We start from the raw sequence: 19626 nt of genomic DNA on the forward strand, positions 1-19626 counted from the left end.
AGCGGCATAAATTTTTTCCCGCCAAAAGAGGATCGATCGACTCAAATCCGTCAGATTCGCCGGAAGATAGATACGAGAGATACGATCGAGGAAGTACAATAAAAGAAAGACGACCGTATCCGTCGCGACGTTGCGTCGGTGTGTCCACATCGTTACACACTTTAAAATAGCACGCATCGCCGTCCCTTCCCCTCATGTGGCGAGCTATTATGACGCGTCTCCCATTCATAAATAGGGAAACGGCGCTTATCGGCGCGACGGCCATCTTGACTACGCGATCACGTGAGTTTCCGTCGCGATTCGTGTGGTCGTCGCTGCCCGCGATCCTCCTGCTCGCGAAAAATCAGCGAAACATTATTCGCGCGAGGGTCGATGGAATCGCGCGCGCGATCGTCGCGGATCGACTCAAACGGAAGTCGCGGCGAGCAGCGCGGTGGTCGGTACGCAGTGCACAGCTGATCAGTGGCCCCGACGGACGGTAGCCGTTCGGCTCGTCGAGAGCCTGTTCTGACGCGAGGAGAAACGCGAAGAAGTGCGAGAAAGATAGGACGGGACGAGACGTGACGGAAAGGCCGGTGCGGAACGGCCGCGATCGTGTACAGCGGTGACAGGTGAAAGGCCGCCAGGGGAAACGAAGAAAGGATACGAGTTCCGGAATAAAGCGCGCGCGGGGATCCAGAACGATCCAAGTGCTCCGGTCCCTTCCTCCTGCCGAAGCGTGGGTGTTTCGCGGTGACGAGGAAAAGAAGAAAGGAGGCGGTGAACGTCGCAGCCCGCTCGTCGGACGTTTCCGATGGTTGCCGTCCGGTAAGTGTCGAGATTGCCGATCAAAAATTTCGGGATCTGAAAATTCGGCGCTCTAGGGCGATCGTCGTCGTCAACGATGTGGACGACGACGGCGTCGCTCGTGAGAAAGAGGGGAAAAGGAAGGTGCGGAGCGCACTCTGACTTTTACTTGGATACCCCGCGCGGGCACGAAAATACACCTGCAATGGAATGCATCGGATGGATACACGCCGCAACAACAATGCGCGTCCGAGAGATTCGGCCATCGCTCGTTTCGGTTTATCGGTTACGCGTCTCTCCCGCTTTCCTCTCCTCCGATGTATTGCAAATATGTGTGTGTGTGTGTATGCGCATATATTATTTCTCTCATTTTGAATATAAGAAGCATGGAAGTAGGTTTATCGCGAAATCTATCTTTAAATAACGCGTCCACGCCGATGCCCTTCATCGTAGACGGAAAAATGTTCATCGAAGTCATAATGAGGTCATCAGTTTCAATCGTTGCGCAAACAATTTATTAGAGATAATATATCACGAGCTCGAAGGCCGATATTCGCGTGACAAATTTTCGCGCGCATAGGTTAAGAATTGTGCGCATAAAAACATAACAGTTGGCGAGCGTAAACAAGCCGGGAGCCGGGAGGGCTTCACTTAATACGCCGATCGATCAATTAACGATTCTCGAGTGACATGAGTGTTACGTGTTTCGTTGTTTCGTTTCTTTGGAAATATATATTTATTAAAACAAATTTATACACTACAAGAATGAAAATGAAAGAAATTATAATCACCGGCAAGAATGACAGATGGGATTTTCAATAGAGTAGTCGGATTTTTATCTTTCGAGATGTCACTTAAGTTTTAATTGTAAAGCATGAAATAATACGGATGCACTCTCTGTTTAACTAATGATAAAGATGGAAATCATGACTAATGATAAAGGATGGAAATGTGGAGGTAAAGTGTGTATGTCAGTTGTACAACAGGTCGGCCTGTATCACTGCATCAATTTAACATTCTGCCATAAAACAAATGTATCGCGTGCCTGTCATAACAAGCTCGCGATGAAGCGTTACATCTCTCGCTGCGTCGGTTTATTTAAAGTCGGAGTACATACTAGCGACGATTGGCCAACGGGGCCAGGTGCTCATCTCCTGCGATTAAGACATCCTGGGGCGGCGAGTGATGCGCCGCGGCGTGTTGAACTTGGAGCGAATCTCACCGCGAAATTAAATCTCAATATCGTACACATAAATCTAATACGTACAATATACCGTAAAAGTGCTTTGCTAAGGAAAAGAGCATAGAATTCGAAATTTCTGTTGAAAAGAAATGTTTTTTAAAAGAATTTTTTAACGGAACTTAGTTTCAATTTCATCCTTTTATTGATATCTTGATAACATTCTAACATTCTATGGTCGATATTAATATCGAAAACGATAATTTTGTCGATCCTATTATTCATCTCAATTCTTCTATTATATCATTTTTTTTTTTTTTTAAATATTTACGATAAAAAAAATATACTTGATTTTGAATAACTTAGATTTAATTTAATAAAATCTGACAAAATATAATTTTTTTCGCAAGGATTTTTCATTTTTAACACAGTTTCGAGGAAGCGAATTAGTCTTCAATCTCGTTCGGCTATTTTGCTTAATGATTCAATTAAGAGAAGCTTGCAAATACCTGGAATACTCGGTGAAAGTTTTTGTCGGGCCATGATTGCACATTGTATATGGAATTTGGATTTAAAAACAATGTTTATATTTTAACGAAAAAGTCTCTCGAAGACTTTTAGAATCAATTTATGCCTATAATTATAAAGATGATTGGGATTCGCATAGCTTTAGCTTTGAGATAATTAAATTATCTCTTTTGTGTTTTTTTGACGCATTGAAAATGCCTTTTAATTAAATTAAATTAGTCGAACTGAATCACATTAGATTTACCAATACTTCATTAATTTAATAATTGTAAAGATACATATCAGAGAGATGTCCGAGAGAATTTGTGCCTGGCAACATTTACGGATTTAAAAAGACGACGGCGATTGATTTCGCGCGGGTTTTCGCGTGAGATGGAAAAAGTGTGATATTGTTTTTTAGTATGGATTAGCGTTTATTTTTGTCGCGCGCGACTTATCGTACGACTCTGGTTAATGTTAACGGTGCGTCTCATCCGTCAATTATTATTCCTGGTTCCTTATTTTCGTCTGAGTGGCCCGACCGACTTGACGCCCCCGACATACTAAACTCTGCAAAGTGGATTAGCTTCTGTCGATTTACATTGATTGTCGAAGTAGAGTCGCGACATCGAATTGTAGATCGACTCTCCGGCCTTTTAATTATGGCCACACAATTTTGAATCAATGGAATTTAATTTAATTTATTAAATTAAATTAAATTTATTAAATGCACATCTTCTCGATATATTTGTAAAAGAAAAAGAAAAAAAAATAGAGAACACACTTTACAGTCTTAGAATAGACTCACGAAGCACGCCACGACTCTGACTTGCGATCCACGGTTCATTACGTCGCTGTGCTAATGAAAAGTTATTACGTGCAATTAGCTCCCGGGAGCGTTCGCGAAGCAACAGGTGCCGGACAGCCGTGCACTTTGTAATTTTAAAGACTCATCGTGCAATTCATCACGCAGCAATATCCGCAGCGATAAAAAGCAACCGTAATCGTTACTGTTCCAATTCGTGCGGAGAGAGGTTTTCTCGTGCTTCTCACCGCAGAAAATTACGCGGCCGTGACTCGATGGGGGAGAATTGTCTCTTTTCGCGACACCTGTCGCGAAAATAATCCACGATAGTTTCGCGCCTTCGGGACGGATTGTAGGAACGCTCGGCCTCGAATTTCGTCGGAGAGGCGGATTTCCGCGGCGCTTAAAAATAATTCCGCGCAGAATAAAAGAAAACGAAAGGTGCGGTTTGGAAATACCGAGCGGAATCCATCGCTTTTCCTCGAGTTTCTCACACAGAGCCAGACGAAAACAGCCGCGCTGCGCGTGTCTCCTCGGTATTTCATGACACAAATATCTTCTCGGCAGCCTGGAATTCCGCTTTTCCTTTTTCGCCTGTCCCGACGTTTGAACGGCGCTTTCGTTTCTTCTCTTAAAACGTCCCCATCGCCGACAAACGTCTCGACTTTCCGCGACAGAGTGTGTCCCTGTTTCACTGTCAATAAGGAAAAAAAACTTCCTTTGTCAGCCGCAATTTTATCTTCTTATCGGAAATATTGCTCGAAAATGTCAAGTATTCCAACTGTAATATTTCTTTTTACCTACGAATTCTTTGAATATCTTAAAGTGGAGTTAATTCTCTTCCAAAATTTGATCGCAATGAAAGATAATTTTTTTGATTTTGTATAATTCAATTTTACAATTAATTATAAAGTTAAAATTTTATTAAAAAGTTCAAGCTTTCGGTTTAAATAATTTTGCGGAAAAGATTTCAGGCGGTCTACTATCGCGATATGTTTAATTTCCGTCCTTCTTGCCAATAATTACTTTATTTAATCTATCAGAGCACACACGACAGTAACATCCGATCGCGTTCTACGCCATTGAAAAAGTGCCTTTGGCACGGACAGGTTGATTTATTCGGCTGGTTGTCGGCGCGAGATTCGTGCATAGGGACCGGAACGAATTCGCGTGGCCACCATCTTTGAGTGCCATCTGCCCACTCGCATTTATTTGCATTTCGCTCATTTACATATAGACTTGATTTCGAAAATTTCGAAAAAGAGAGTGAATTACTTGCCAAGGACCGTCGCGAAAAACGGAAAGAATCTAAATTAAAATCCGGAAAAACAAAAGATATTACTTTTACATAAAAAAATTTCAATTATGCAAAAGAGGAAAGCTAATTCCTCATCGATCTGTTTTCATTAAATATTTGTATTGTTTAAATATCTAGCGAGAAGTAGAGAAAAAAAAAAATATATATATATATATATATATATATATATATATATATTTTTTTTTTCTCGAAAGGTACATGTAAAATTTAACTATCTCGAATTGAATGAAATTAATTGCATAATTAATTTAAGAACAGAAGCGACAGAAGGTACGGTCGTAAAATTGTGTACGAAACAACACGCGCCACGTGCCACTTTCCTCCCTGATTGATGCCTCACTCGCCAGATGCGAGATGGAAGAAAAGGAAGCGGTGGAGATTATTAATTCCCTCTAGCACTTTATTTCATCGCGTGGCCGTGTGCCAAATGCGAATCCCGAATGCGACCGAAGCTTTTTCGTCTCCTCCGAAGTCTTTTCCAATCGAATTGGCGTCGCGCGCGACATTCGCCAAATCGAGCTCTTGTGAGAGCAGTTAAATGCAAATCGTTGCATCGTGAAAGTATCTTTTTGAATTAATTTAAAAAGGAAGTCGACGGTAATTATGGAGAAAATATATATATATATATTTTCTCTCTTTTAGAAATTATTTACACTGGTTTAAATATTTTATTAATTATTTATTAATCATTTACGCGTGCTCAATATTTTTACTTTGTTACTGTCATTGCATTTTTTTATGGGTATGTATTTGATTCTTATAATATTTCAAAAATATTTTTATCCCTTTCTTTAAAGTAATATTAATTTATTATTCAGGAGATTTTATTATTATTATTTTATTTATTATTATTCCTAGCACATAATGCCGCTTCATTTTTTTTTTTTTTATTTTTTGTCAGCTACAGTCTCGCGCAAGCGTCTTTTTGTCGTAAACAAACTTATCCGCAAGATTGCATTACAGCGGCTTTAGTACCGGCTAATTATGCGACACTATTACATGGCATGTCGCACAGGTGTCCATCGTCTTCCTACGTAGCTGCCAATTCCGCGATGTAACGGGTGTCGTAGTGCGATCGGTCGCGTTGGAATAGATCAGGATTTCAAATTAGCCTGCGCAGATTTTGGCAGTTTTTGACGAAAAAATCCTGCCATGATTCATCTCGTGCGTAAGCATACACATTTAGATTTCTTCTAAATCGTATAAGTTTATATAGTTTATATAGCTATTTTTTAACTACTATTTCTAAGAAAGATTTATGTAAAAGCGTGCGTTGTATACTGACATATATTAATATTAAAATGCAAATGAAAGATTTTTTGTCATAATTTAGATTTGAATTTGATCACGCTAATTGAGGCCGATATTGATTATATATTTCAATTTATAATTTTTGCGGGAGAACAATGAAAGCTTGTAAACGATATGGGATAAAAGCAATTCTTTTCAAGAAGAGATAACGTGGACTTTTAATCAGTTAATGCTGAGAAATAAACCGTTGTTTGACTTGTGCGTTATTCCTGAAAAATGGGTTAGCCAGCCGAGTTTATAAATACGATAAGACGTGCCATTGAAAGAGTGAGAAAAACTTCCGTCTCTCTTACTTGGCATAACGAAGGGGCGAAGGGTAATTTCAAGAGTAACGCATCGCACCTGCCGAATCTTCTTCTGAGGAAGAAAAAAAGAGATAGATAGAGAGAGAGAGAAATGAGCATGTACGGTGCGAGTGTGCGTGCGCGCACGTGAAGCACTTTTGACGCGTTTCCCGATTGCCAGGTTCCACGGTCTTTCTTTCGATCTTTTCCCCTTTTCATTATCGCACATGGTCGAGTCATGGAAAATTCAACATCGGTCACCGCCTTCACGCTCTTATCCAAGTTCGATATCGTCGAGATCGCCCCGGCAAGTCTACAAAGAGCGTTCGATCTGGATGCAGGCCCAATTCACTTATACAATGAATTACAAAATATCCAAGTTTTTGGGAAGGTTTCCGGATCGCGTTATTACGAGACAGAAGTCTTGGCTCGTCTTTCGTTATCGCAACGATCGTTACAAAAGACGAGAGAATCCTCTTGGCGCGCGTCGGTCATTAATAGCGTAAAATTGACGGAGAACCGGCGATCGAACTGCTTCGTATCGATTCGACACGACGAGATGCCTAAATGTAACGATAATACGTGGCACCTGCAGGTAGAGGCCCTGCCAGGAGGATGGGGGCCCACGATGGGGGAGTGCCACTGCTCTAACATCACTATCATGCAGCTGTTCCACGAGCTGAAGCAGCAGTTCCCCGCGCTCCCTGATCACGTCGTCTCCCAGTGCATCGCCCAGGTATACAGGTGGCCTTTGTCCATCAGGAGTGTGGCCCTATTAAACCCTCCCCCTGTCTCCGCGTCTCTCAAACACCCGCGAGAGAATCGCTAAAATTAACTCATTGTCCTAATCGCCGCAATAACGACTAACCGCCGGCGCTTAACACAGTTTATATGATTTAATGAGAATTGACAGTCTCCCTCTCCTCGCCTCTTTCCTCGCCTATATCATGCATCATTGAATCCATTTGCACGAGCGTGGAACCTGTGTGTATCTTATTTAAGTATTATAGGCCGTTCTCCCCACAGAACACTCTACTGGATATATTTCTCGCTTGTACGTTTAGATTCTTTAGCCGATTTGAAAATGATTTTTTTTTTATATACGATAATATAACGTTCTTGCGAGATAAAAAAATAGAAATGCCAAAAAGGCATATTTTTTTTAAAAATTAATTCCAAGTTTAATCGAATCTTAATTCGAGACTTATTGAAAATTAATGTAATAATAAAAATTTGACAGAAATGTAATAAATTATAAATTATAATATTTCCGGTTTCCTCAACGTCACCGATGAAAAGATTGCATCCAAATCAGCCGAGGAAATTAAAGGATCCGAGGCTTCCAGAATATTGTATATAAATCTTTCTCATCATTACACATGTACGTGCGATGTCCAAGGATAATTGTAAGCAATCGCGCGACGTGTTCAATTTCGGAACGCTGCGATTTCGGCGAGGAAGCCGAAGACAAAAAACGCGAGCTCGGACGTGCTTCTCGCAACATATACACGTATCTCCGATATCCGGAAAAATCGACGTTTCCTCGGAGAGATGGAGGCCAGATGAACCTGCTGACCGTAGGTACGTGTGCGTTGCAGAACAGTCACGACCGGGAGATATGCGCAAGAAGCCTGCGGGCCACCCAGGAGTCCCGTCCATCGCCGGGCGCGTTTCCACCACCGGCCCCTGGCATCGGGGTGCAGCAACAATATCATCAGCCGTCATCTCCACCGCAACAACGAGAACAGCAACGTTGCTGCGCGATGAGTCAGGTGCAGCAGCAGCAGCAGCAGCAGCAGCAACACGACATCGCGGTCGGCGTCAGGCGTCCCCATCGACCGGCGTCGTTGGACATCGGCATGACACGTCGTTGCATCCCTCCCGTCGTAGGTTGCATCCGCGCGACATCATCGAACCCCATCGTCGCCACCCCCTCGTCCGCTCCGGCCGCCTGCACGTCGCGCGGCTTCTTCGATGACGGTTGCAACGTCAATAGCAACGGCAGCAACGCGCCGTCAGGCTTCGAGCTCAACGTCAACGTCGCCTGCAGCCCCGCGGGCAATCGCGGTACGGATGCTGTCGTTGCTGAAATTGACATCGTATCTGCAATATTTAACGTCGAGCGGAAGGAGTTATAGCGTGTTTGATTTCGCCGAGTTCATAAATTGAATATCAAAAATATATGAATAAATATACAAAGAGGAAATTTTTTTAAATAATGCAATAATTATTTTTCTCAGGCGAGATATTTTAATATATTGCAGAGTAGCAATAATAGCTGAATGTTAATGTAGAGCGTTAAATATATGTGATACGATTAAGCGGATCTGAAAATTGATACGATGGTATCTAATCAAAAGTGATCGCGGCGCGTAAAGAGGACTTTTATCTCGCTCCTGATAATCGTAAAGATAAATAAGATACCTACGGATAAGTAATTAAGGGCCTCATATAACAATGCCAAGTGATATTCTTCTCGGAAGATCGGATCGTTACTTTTATTCTAATCTTATCATTATTCTATACTGCGAATTTATTTTGAATATTATTTTTATTATATACTCGTGCTCACATAAGCTCTCACAATCATCATTCAGAAATTCGGACCAGTTCGCAAGCTGACTTTGATGCAGATATACACCGACTTCTTTTGATTTCAGCCATCGGCTCTAAATTAGTCAAAAATTATTGAAAAAAAAAGAAAAGAAACTTAAGACGAATGCTTAATTGTAATTTTACACCGACAGATTTTCGAACGGTACCGACACTCGGTGCTTGTAAACGAAGCGACCTCGTCGTCGTGCCACGGCCTCATTACGCCGAACCTGTTGTCGGGAAGTCCGGGGCGCAGATCGATCACACGCGAAGTTACACCTCGGTCAGCTTGACTCTCAGGCCGCCTTCCTCCGAGCCGCAACCTCCGATCGATATCAGGTCAGAAGGATCGAGTCTGACTTACTCGACTTCGTCCCTGGATCCACGTGGCTTTCAGAGTCGCCTGCAGATCAGCATCGGTCCCGGAAACGTCGGTAGCGTGGCAGCGGCGAGGATAAGACCGCCGATGGCCAACAGCTTATTACCGTCGACTCAGACGAGTCCACAGCGGCCGCCTGGTACATTCTTTATTTCAAACTATATAATATAAATTTGCCAATAATTATATTTTATTTTAATATAGTTTATAAATTATATATACTTTTTAGAAAAAAAAATATTTATATAAAAAATAATTTTATAAAGAAATTTCATGAGAGAAAATATAATATAAGGATAAAGATATTAATATAATATAATATGTAAATGCGATATATAAAATATATATACGTAGAGAGAATTTTTTTATCAATTAATATAAAATATATCTGATCGTTAATTTAATAAAATTCTGGGCATTCTCATCTCGATTTGTCAAACCTGTTACTAAAATTAACGGATTTTTTTTCGTTTGCATCGCTCCCAGGACTTCCGCCAGGACCGCCGAGCCAGCTGCCAAGACCGACGACAACGACGATGAGTGCACCGACTACACCCTCCGTACCGCCGACAACGAATCTCGTTCCAATTTGCAGTCTCCCGACGACGCCTTCCGTACCCACGATGATCGGCATCGCACCTCCCTCCAGTTCCAGTGTTGGGGAACATACGCAGTCCACTTGCGATCAGAATCGATCATCGTTGAATCAAAGTAATGTCGGAACGACGAGCTTTTCGATTCTGACTTTTACAGCTATAGCATTGCAGAAGCGCGCGCACATGTATATTTACCTGGAAGTCACTCGGTCGCACGTACTACGCCCACGCACGCAACACCGAGAACGTTATTTACGCATTCCTGACCCCACGCTCCGGGCTATACATAGCCGCACGCCGCCAGTTACAGCTACGCGGACCACCTGATCCGGTTTTTCTAACCGCAAGAGTCCGCGCGTTTCCTGGACGTTGCTACGTTAAGCGTACCCGTGGCCTTCGCTTTTTTTTTGATCAATAAAAAAAAAAACGCTGTAACGTTATAATATTATTTAGATATATAGAACACGTTTTTTAATCTATGACCCAGATATGAAAACTGATAGAAATTATTTGTCTAACTCGTATTATCATCGTGATTAATAAAAGCGAGGTGTAGTATAATAAAATCAACGAATTGCGGCCACAGAAATGTCATCACTTGCGCAAGTATTTTTTCTCGCGGCGAAATAGAATTAGAAAGTTGTCGTGGTTAAAGTAAGCTTTCAGGCGGTTCGACTCGCTTCTCTCTTGTCTATGTATGCATGCTAGCTAAAATTGTTATTGGAATTTTTTAGTAACGGAACACCAAAAGAAGTTGATCGCAGAGCAATTGGCTAGAAAAGAAAGGCTCGCCAGAGAATTAAGGGCGGAGAAGGGACGACTTGAAGCGATGAAGAAGGAAGTACAAGCTCTCGCCAAGCCAGTGGATCCTTCGGTATCTCCTCAAGTATGTATAGCAGAAAAGAATGCGCAGTATGATTTCATTTTAATGCATATTTTAATGCGAAATTCTTGCAGGAGCTGAAGAAACGGCTGAGGAGCGAAATATATATGTTACAGATTGAGTGTGACAGGTTGACCGACCAAGTGGATCAATGGTCAGACAGACGAGGTATCTACTTTTTATTATGTTGTCATATATAAGATTATAAGCAATTTGTAAATAGCTCGAATAATTGTACTTTTAGTACCATTGGGCGAAACCAACGAGGAGTTTTATCAGAGCATTTATACTGGTCAGCCGTTACCGTCAAGACCGCTGAATCTGCAACCGCCACCTTTGCCGAGTCAACCCCCAGTATGGCGATCGGAACAGCCGACAATGGCGAGCGACAATGAACGGGACGGGCCATCGTGGGTCTGTACCATGTGTACTTTCGACAATCATCCGCTAATGAACAAGTGCGAAGAGTGTGACATGCCGAGACTGTTAACCCCCAGCGGTAGTGCAGGTACAGTGAACGGCAAGTCGCCAGGAACGATGTTATCGACATTATTGTTGTCGTCACCCTCGTCTGCAGCGGCTGGTTGTGATCGTAAACCTTCTTCAATACCACTCCAGCCACCCGGAATAGAATAGAGCTAATAGCTCGTTGCCTGCGTAACAGCATGTCGTTTGATTTGATAATCTCTGCAGAAACTTGCTAAGGTTATTTTGTGATTTACCGATTAAATACTAATCGATCGAACTTTAAAGTCGACGCAGTGAAGTACTTATGTAAAAAAGTGATATATTTTATTATCACTATATTTTTAAGAAACTTTTAACAAGTGTGTTATTATTAAACTATGTTATAAAAATTGTGTACTTAATTATGATTAATTGATCATGTTTTTAGCGTAATAAAAGATAACAAGGCGCGCGGCTTTGTTTTCATTTGTTATAAATGCGTGTGTATTTGCCGATTTCGATACCGCATGATTAATTAACATTTTCCATTTACAAATTATAAATTTTTTTACACGATTCTTCTAAGCACTAACATTGTTGATATAGCATTGGTTCCTAGCAAAAAATATCACTATGACTTTAATTTAAGGTAAGGAAAGATATTTTATGTTTGATAATAATATATAACATTATTTAATTGTATTTTATAGCAATGTTAAAAAATGATTCTTTAATTTTCAGGGGAGACGCAAGATATTCATATACGAGTAACGCATCATCACAACTTTTCGCCAAGACGTAAGTATACTCGCTGCTTTTGTTGAAATGAGATTAATATAATCTTTACATTATCTATACATATTATTTTTTCAGGTACAGTGCACAGTTGGGTGGTATGATGTGAACTTAATTAGAAATTTTTAAAGAACTGTATATATATATAAAATTATATTATTTAAATTAAATAAATTGTAGGGGGAGCTCTAAGCAATTATAATAGAACATATGACTAATGTAATAATTTAATTTTTTATTTGCAATTAGTGTGTACATTGCGCGTTATTAGTTAAATAGTTCGCTGTAAAGTTCTCTCTTTTCAAGTTGACACCAAGTAACTGATTGGATTTTCTGATATATTATATTTCTTTTCTTACAGAGGAACTTTTAGAACATTTAAATTGTCGCATCAACAATGCGCATTAAGCGCTGGTATAATAACAAAAGATTTAACTGCAAAATTTTATTTTCTTCGGATTCTTATTTGTATAAAAATTATCGCATAATATGTAAAATACAAAGTATATTTATAATAATTATAACAACATATATTCCGTCATTATATAGCTGTACCCCTCTCCAAATTTAACTTTGTCTCCCGGGTATACTCTCCATAAAATCTTTCCAGTTTTTGATTGAATTTTGCATTACGTTCATTGATGTAATCGATATCCGCGTCGTCGTTATGCATTCTGCGCCTGCTATATTTTTCTCTCTTTGCGATCCTGTAAAACAAAGTGAATGTGAAATATGGGTTATCGAAGATGGCCAATAATGCTGTGAAATCATTAATTTTACTCACTGCTTTTCCAAATTGGTGACCATTTTGTCTATCGCTTCTTTTTTATCTTCATGCAAACCATGCAATATTGTATTTCGGTCCCCATAAAAGGCAGGCCCTAATTTCTTCTTTGCTTCTTCGTATGTTTCCATGTTTGGTTTGATATTCTTCACCAATCTATTATATGATCGTATCGCTGCTTGTTCATAATCTGAGAAACCTGGGTCTGGATTTTGTTTGCTTCTCTTTTTTCTAGCTATTCTCTCCGCTTCTGTGGCTTCAATATTCAACAATTTCATTCGTTCGTAATCTTCGCCCTGTAAAAAGTACAAGTTAAGTAAGTAAATTTGTATATCTAAGAATATAAAATTCTATCAACACCCGCTATATTACTTTAGCCTCTGCTTCTTTCCTAGCAGCTTCGTCCTGCATTATCCATTCAGCCTGTCTTTTGCGAGACTCCCAATTGGTAGGTAGCTTGTTCCTTTTATCCTCCTCTACAACTTCTTTGTGATTCTGCATTCTGGCTTCATTCTGTTGAATATAGATTATAGATGATGTAGATAAATCACGATGATGTAATAGACTAACATAGACATTCATTCAGTAATTTGAAGTTAGAACAACCAATGAAAATATAAAGAGAGAAAAGAATATTCTGAAATATTTGACTACTTAGCTTTAAAGTGACAAAGTGATATTCCGAGAGATTATTATTCCACAAGATTGAATTGTAAAACTTTCATAAAACATCTCTCATAGGCTAGCTTTGATCGATTGCAAACTCACCCTCTTAGCGTGAAGTTCCCTGAGTCGTTTCATTTTTTCTTGATATTTTGCTGTCAGCGATTGCGTAGACGATCCACTCGGTTCAGCATCATCCATTTTTAAGTTGAATCAAATACGATTTTTAAGGAAACTCCGCAAACCTTGTCAACTGTCAGCGCGAGTAAAATGACGTTTCACGAAGATCACGAAGACCGAGAAGAGCGCCAACTATATCTAGAAAATGTAGACAAAACAACATAATCATATCCAAAAATTTCTGGACGATCAACTGTCGGTATAATCGATTTCCTCATTTTCATCATCACTTTTTCTCTTTGCCAGAGATCTGAACTCGAATTCCACCGAAAGACGCCATTATCGTCGAAAGCTCAATACTTTACAGTACGCGACGTAAATCGATCCGGTGAAACATTTTCAAGCTTCCCAGTTGGATCCACGTACCGATCGTCGCTGCGTTAAAAGTAGTTTTACCATAGATCCCTTTACCCCACCCGGTCATTTGTCCTTCCCTCTCATTCCCGTCACCTCGCTTCCTCCCCTCCTCTTCACATGCCTTCTCTTTTACTCCATTCGGCTCCACTTTCTACGGGCTTTTCGAGATTCCCGCGGGTAGGGCGCGGACAAGTACACACACGGGAGCGGGAAGAAGCAGAGGCGACGCAGCATCGGAGCGCGAGGCGGATAAAGGAGCGAGCGAGGACGCGCGTGTACGCGACGTCGCGTCGCTCGAGGGCTGAGTGAGCCGAAGCGCGGCGTGGTGCGAGGTGCGACGACGAGATGCCGAGAGAGCGCGGCGGCATGGAGACCCTGGAGTCGAGCCGCGTGTGCCGCCTGTGCGGCCAGCAGTCGGGCATCTCCATCAACATCTTCGACAAGAGTGAGAACCACGTCAGAAAGATCAACGCCGTGCTACCGATCATGGTACGTTGGTCACGTTGCCTACTCATTTTGGCGCTCTTGCTCCCTCCCTCCCTCCCTCCCTCCCCTTCTTGGATCCTCGTCTTCTTTCCTCTCCACGGCCATCCGTCTCTTTTCTTCCCGTCCGTTTCCCTCCTTCGCGATTTTCCCTACTGTCCGAGGGCACGCGTTCTTTCCACGGTTCTCGCCCTCGCGAGGGCACAAACCGATATGTTAAAGCGCACCCTCGCACGGTCTCTCATTATGAAACGTGAGCTGCGTTATTATTAGCTACGCTTTATGTAGTTCCTTTCAATTCTTTCCCCTTTTTATCTTTCCTGCCCCCTCTCTCTCTTCCCCCCTTCAATGCTTACGTGGTTTGTCCAAAGTGAAAAAGGGTATCGTAATACGCTAGCGCGGCGTGAAGGGGCAGGGAGGGGGGACAAAAAAATTTTCGCGGAATTAACGAACGAAGGGAATTCATGAATTCCGGTGGAATGATGACGAGGGTGGGAGGGCACGTGGCTTTTTGTACGAACGGGGCACGTGTCGCTGAACGCCGTGCCAGAAATTGGCGCGAGATAATGAGATCTCTTCCTTTAGGATAGAATTATCGATTTTTGATCGGACTATCGATTTGCAAAAGTGAGGTTATCGTCAGTTTTGCGCGCCAACGCGCTTCGAAATATCAAGAATGTGGATTTCTCGAATCGCGTAACACGAGAATCGAGGGATTTTTATTCCGCCAGAGCGCAGATTTTTTGCATCGTCAAGTTATGATTTTTTTTTTGGGTTTCTTCCGTTCTTCTACGTTTAATTAAACTTTTCAAGATTTTTTTTTCTAATATTTTTTGGTACATTTTTCTTTTCATACCTTTTTTAGTTCTCTATCTTTTAATATTAATTAAATTCATTTGCCTTTTAATTTTATTAATATTAGATATTAAAATACAAAATTTATATATATGCATAAATATTATTTTGTAAAATATATTTTAATTATATATTTTAAAAATAAATTTGTATATATATATATATATATATATACATTAATATATATTTTTATATAAAATATATTGTTTAAAATGCGTATATAATTTATTGCATTTATTATATTTATAAGAACAAAAATCTTGCAATATATGTTATAATGTTATGTACATAAGTAACAAAAAGAATTTAATTTTTTATTACAGCAAAAATAATGGGAAAATAAAAGATTTTCAAATGCGTTCATCTTCGAAATGTACAGAATGTTTTGTAATATATTTTCGCATTAACTTTATATATTTTATAATTTTGAATAATTACAGCTTTCTGTTCAGACTTAATATATCAATTTATTTTCATATTTCAATATTTTCATGTAATATTATTTTCGAAATAATCAAAAAAATTTTAAAATAAATATCTTCGAATTAACCAGATTATTTGCACACATTTTGTATATCTTGTATATCTGTAAATAAAAAAAAAAAAATTAATATATCAAATGTCAAATTAGATTGCTTAATCATTCTGTTTTCTACACAATATGATTGATATTCAAACGGATATGCAAACACAGAATAATATCTTATTAATATAATGGACATGTACAATATGGAATTAAAGCATAGAAAAAACGTATAGAAATCCTTAAATAAAAAATGAGTTAGAAATAAGCAATTGAATGACAGACTATCTCTCTTTTCGGATCCATTTTGCTATTAGCTATTAGCAAGATAGTGAGAATATCACGATAATGTTAATGAATGGAATTTTTCAAGCCTATGCGACATGCTATTTACATATGTCTATCATGCACATTCGATACAAACATGATGATGCACGCTCGATTATTTCTCATTTATTTTCTGCAATTCGACGATTTGATTTTGTTGCTATCATAAAAATTATCTCATCAACAATTAAACAATAATTGTGCAACAATCGAAAGATTTCTTTATGTATGTATTTTTATGTAATGCAATAACTTTATCTCTAATTTTTTTTTTTTTTTAGAGACTCTTGGAAATATAAATTTATCGGGGAAATATAGATTGCGAAAATTAATTCTTGATTAAAAATTAGCTAGATTAATTTTCTTTTAATTTAAAATTAATTTTTTGTGTTTGGAGAAAAAAAGGATGAATTAAATGAATCTTGAACGCCCGTCCGTTGAGCCTTTAAAAATTCATTTCTCGTGAAATCACGTCCTCTTAATTCGTATGTACTGTGCGTTCTTTAGGTGCACGAGATGGATCTACTGCCGAAGCAGATGTGTCATCGGTGTAGCTACAAGCTGGAGGAGTTCCATAAGTTCTACGTGGACTGCCTGAAGACGGACTCGGCGCTCAAAAGTCAATTGTCGTGGATGCGAAAGGGCCGGGGCAAGGAGAAGATCGGTGTACCGATGGTGCATATTGAGAACGTGAAGATCAAGGCGGAGTCGCTTGATTACGACGTATATGAGCTGGAACCACTGATAGAGAACATGGAGTATATCAACTCGATGAATTCGATGGCACTTCCTGCCGATGGAATTCACAACGGATTGACATATGCGACACTTTCGCGATGTTGCTGTGATAAGAAGGACCAAAGTAAAGCAAGAAGGACCGCGGAATTCTGTCAGAATTATAGAAAATCTGTATCTAAATGCGACGAGATCGCGGCCGACTCGCGGAAAAGGACTCTCGAGAACACTGCCGCCAAAATAAAACCGATCAAGAAGAATACTTTTACGCAAGCGATGTTTCCAGATTGTCCGCAGAATCGTCTTTCTTGCGTCGAAGCTATAGGGAATGCGCGAGATCGTTTGGTCGCAGATACGAACGCCAAAGATGTATTCTCCGTGAAGACGCGAAACCGTTCTTACGGTCTCGAAGCGGTTTCTAGAAATGAAGTAACTTCGAAAAACACGATAGTGCGGAATTTGAGACCCAGGAACAATTTGGTGAACTATGCATTAGATAAAAGGAGAACGATAATGCAAAATTTGAAACCCAAGAAAAATCTAGTAGACTATGCGTCGAATAAGAAAAGAATGTCGATCGATGTTGATTCGGGACCATCTGTAGCAAGCAACTCGGATATTTCTAATCCGAAAACAACGTTCGCGTCAAACTTTACGTTGACTCGACAGATCAAGGTGGAACAAATGGACGAGTTAGAAGGACGTAGCTTAAGACCAAGAAAGAATGTCGTGGATTATCAGGAACCGAAAATGAGGAAAGTATCAGATTACCGCGCGAAGAGACGCAAAGTGGAAGGTACGGAGCAGAACTCGAAGCTGCATTTGAAAAATGAAAATGAATTTGCTCCGAAGCTCAAGATAAAACAGGAAATTTTGGACGATCCGGAAGACACGGTGTTCAGTGAAACAACCAACGCGATATCTCAATTACCGAATAACTCGCTCGCCGATTTACCCGCGAAAGTCGAAGCACTGACAAGCGATAACGATATCAGTTTACAAGATGATATGTCAGATTATTTCAAGTCGAGTCATTCACAATTACGAAATAAATTTCAGTTAGCCAAGCGAAAATCGTTGTCCACCATCATGAAAAATAGCCTGGTGAAGACGAAGATCTATCGATTGCCAGCGGCGAATTATTCGCCAAAATGCCTGAGGAGTCAGGATGCTTTCCTGAGAAATGGCAAGACGAGAAAGAATGATTATATGGAATGGTCAGTGAAAAAATTACAAACGAAGAAACTGATGGACATAGTTAACAAAAGCGCAAAGATAAAGCCAGCGATGGTAAAGCTGGCCAAGACCATTAAACACTACTGCGAAACGTGCAACGTCAGCTTTAAGAACAAGGAATTGTTCAGACTACATAGATGCTACTACGATTGATCTTTCCTCACGTGGCCGAATTTCCAAGAAAATTTACGAGCCATCTAAAGAATATTTGAAAGAGTATGAAAGAGAAAGTTTTTTTGGATATCTTCGCTATATATGAAAGACGTTCGAGAGATTAAGACGTATTTTTAAAATGCGTAAAAGAGAAATCTTTCATTTTTGGTTGTACATGTGTGAGAATGCACATATACCTATAAATTTCTATCTACAGATTATTTCGATAATTTTTTTTTTTTATTTCTGGAGATAATGCTTTTGAAACGAAAGGCGCTTTATTTAAATTTAATATTCTATATTATATAACGATAACGAGAGACGAAATTTCTTTTCATGAAATGTGCCTGCTTGTAAAAATTGTAGCAAATTTCTTAATTTTTTTACAATGCCAAAAAAAACATCAGTTATATAATCATTGATCTTTTCTATCTTTTTTTTTATTGAAATTTTTTTTTTTTTGGCTTTTATTAAGATTATTAATACATATATGAGCACATGGACAATAAAAAATAACAGATAAAAAATAACAGATTTGTTTGTACATATTATATTTTGTTTAAATATATTATCATCTGTTATTATCTTTATTATATCATTTATTTTGTAAACGAGAATATATATGCATACTTACTTGTGTGTCATCTTATGTTACATTAAACAATGACACTGTTGCATATGCTTAAGATTTTATGTAAAAAATTCACAAGTCGCCTTCAAAGATTAAGAAATAAATATATGAATATAGCTAGAGATCTATTTTATGAAAGGCAAGAGATATAAATATATGTCAATATATATTTCATGAGAATATGTGATATATGTATATGAACATAACGACCGATTTTTTGGAGAACTCTATGTATGCAGATTAGGGCATATAATATTCGCAAATTGCTTTTTTTACGCTACTTTGAAATTTTATATATGAACACGATTGATGTATAGTTTGACAATATTTTTCTATTTGACAAAAAAATCATGTTATTTAAAAGATCAATTTTTTTTTAGAATTGTTGAACATTCAATTTTATAAACATTATAACGATTAATATATATACGGATTTGTTAAGTAATTAATTGTAATTACTTTAATTTCATCATTATATATCATCAAATATTGAATAATATTATTATATCATTAAATTTGATTCACAACAATAATATTGATATTAACTGTGTAAGCTTTTATGCAAGCTTTTATTGTTGCAAAGTGCTTCTCTAAATAATCTGTCCGTTAATATACAAATAAATAGACGGCGTTGTTATTCCCTAAAAATATATCTTTCTCATATCATTGAACCAATTAATAAATGTTATACAACTGCATAAATTATATAATTATAATGCCTGTACAAAACATTATCCTGATCCCACATCTTTTCAAAAAATTCTATTTTTGACCTATATTTTTTGTAGCCTTTTATTAAATTGTGATACTATT

General features: G+C 38.9%; 3 protein-coding genes across 6 annotated transcripts; 2 read left to right on the forward strand and 1 right to left on the reverse strand.

Annotated features, from left to right (window-relative positions):
- Positions 1–306: 306 nt before the first annotated feature.
- On the forward strand, positions 307–12404 carry LOC126848502 (TGF-beta-activated kinase 1 and MAP3K7-binding protein 2). Of its 4 annotated transcripts, XM_050589493.1 has the most exons (10): positions 308–807; positions 6787–6927; positions 7790–8258; positions 8939–9304; positions 9652–9876; positions 10496–10647; positions 10719–10812; positions 10889–11152; positions 11833–11889; positions 11965–12404. In XM_050589493.1, exons 2-10 carry the CDS (start codon positions 6820–6822, stop codon positions 11988–11990), a joined length of 1761 nt encoding a protein of 586 aa, XP_050445450.1. In that variant the 5' UTR covers positions 308–807; positions 6787–6819; the 3' UTR covers positions 11991–12404. The 4 variants fall into 4 exon arrangements, with proteins under 4 accessions (XP_050445448.1, XP_050445450.1, XP_050445452.1 ...); XM_050589491.1 differs by lacking the exons at positions 11833–11889; positions 11965–12404 and having other exon boundaries at positions 307–807; positions 10889–11588; XM_050589495.1 differs by lacking the exons at positions 6787–6927; positions 11833–11889; positions 11965–12404 and having other exon boundaries at positions 10889–11588.
- On the reverse strand, positions 12102–13637 carry LOC126848510 (pre-mRNA-splicing factor Syf2). Its single transcript, XM_050589506.1, has 4 exons — positions 13439–13637; positions 13043–13183; positions 12671–12966; positions 12102–12593 (listed from the first exon to the last, which is right to left on the reverse strand). The coding sequence occupies exons 1-4, from the start codon at positions 13532–13534 to the stop codon at positions 12428–12430; spliced, it is 699 nt and encodes a 232-aa protein (XP_050445463.1). The 5' UTR covers positions 13535–13637; the 3' UTR covers positions 12102–12427.
- A 148-nt stretch (positions 13638–13785) lies between these two features.
- Positions 13786–19523, forward strand: LOC126848504 (uncharacterized). Its single transcript, XM_050589497.1, has 2 exons — positions 13786–14359; positions 16566–19523. Exons 1-2 carry the CDS (start codon positions 14216–14218, stop codon positions 18180–18182), a joined length of 1761 nt encoding a protein of 586 aa, XP_050445454.1. The 5' UTR covers positions 13786–14215; the 3' UTR covers positions 18183–19523.
- The last annotated feature ends 103 nt before the right edge of the window (positions 19524–19626 follow it).

This window comes from Cataglyphis hispanica, chromosome 3, assembly GCF_021464435.1.
Source record: "Cataglyphis hispanica isolate Lineage 1 chromosome 3, ULB_Chis1_1.0, whole genome shotgun sequence".
Lineage (NCBI taxonomy): Eukaryota > Metazoa > Arthropoda > Insecta > Hymenoptera > Formicidae > Cataglyphis > Cataglyphis hispanica.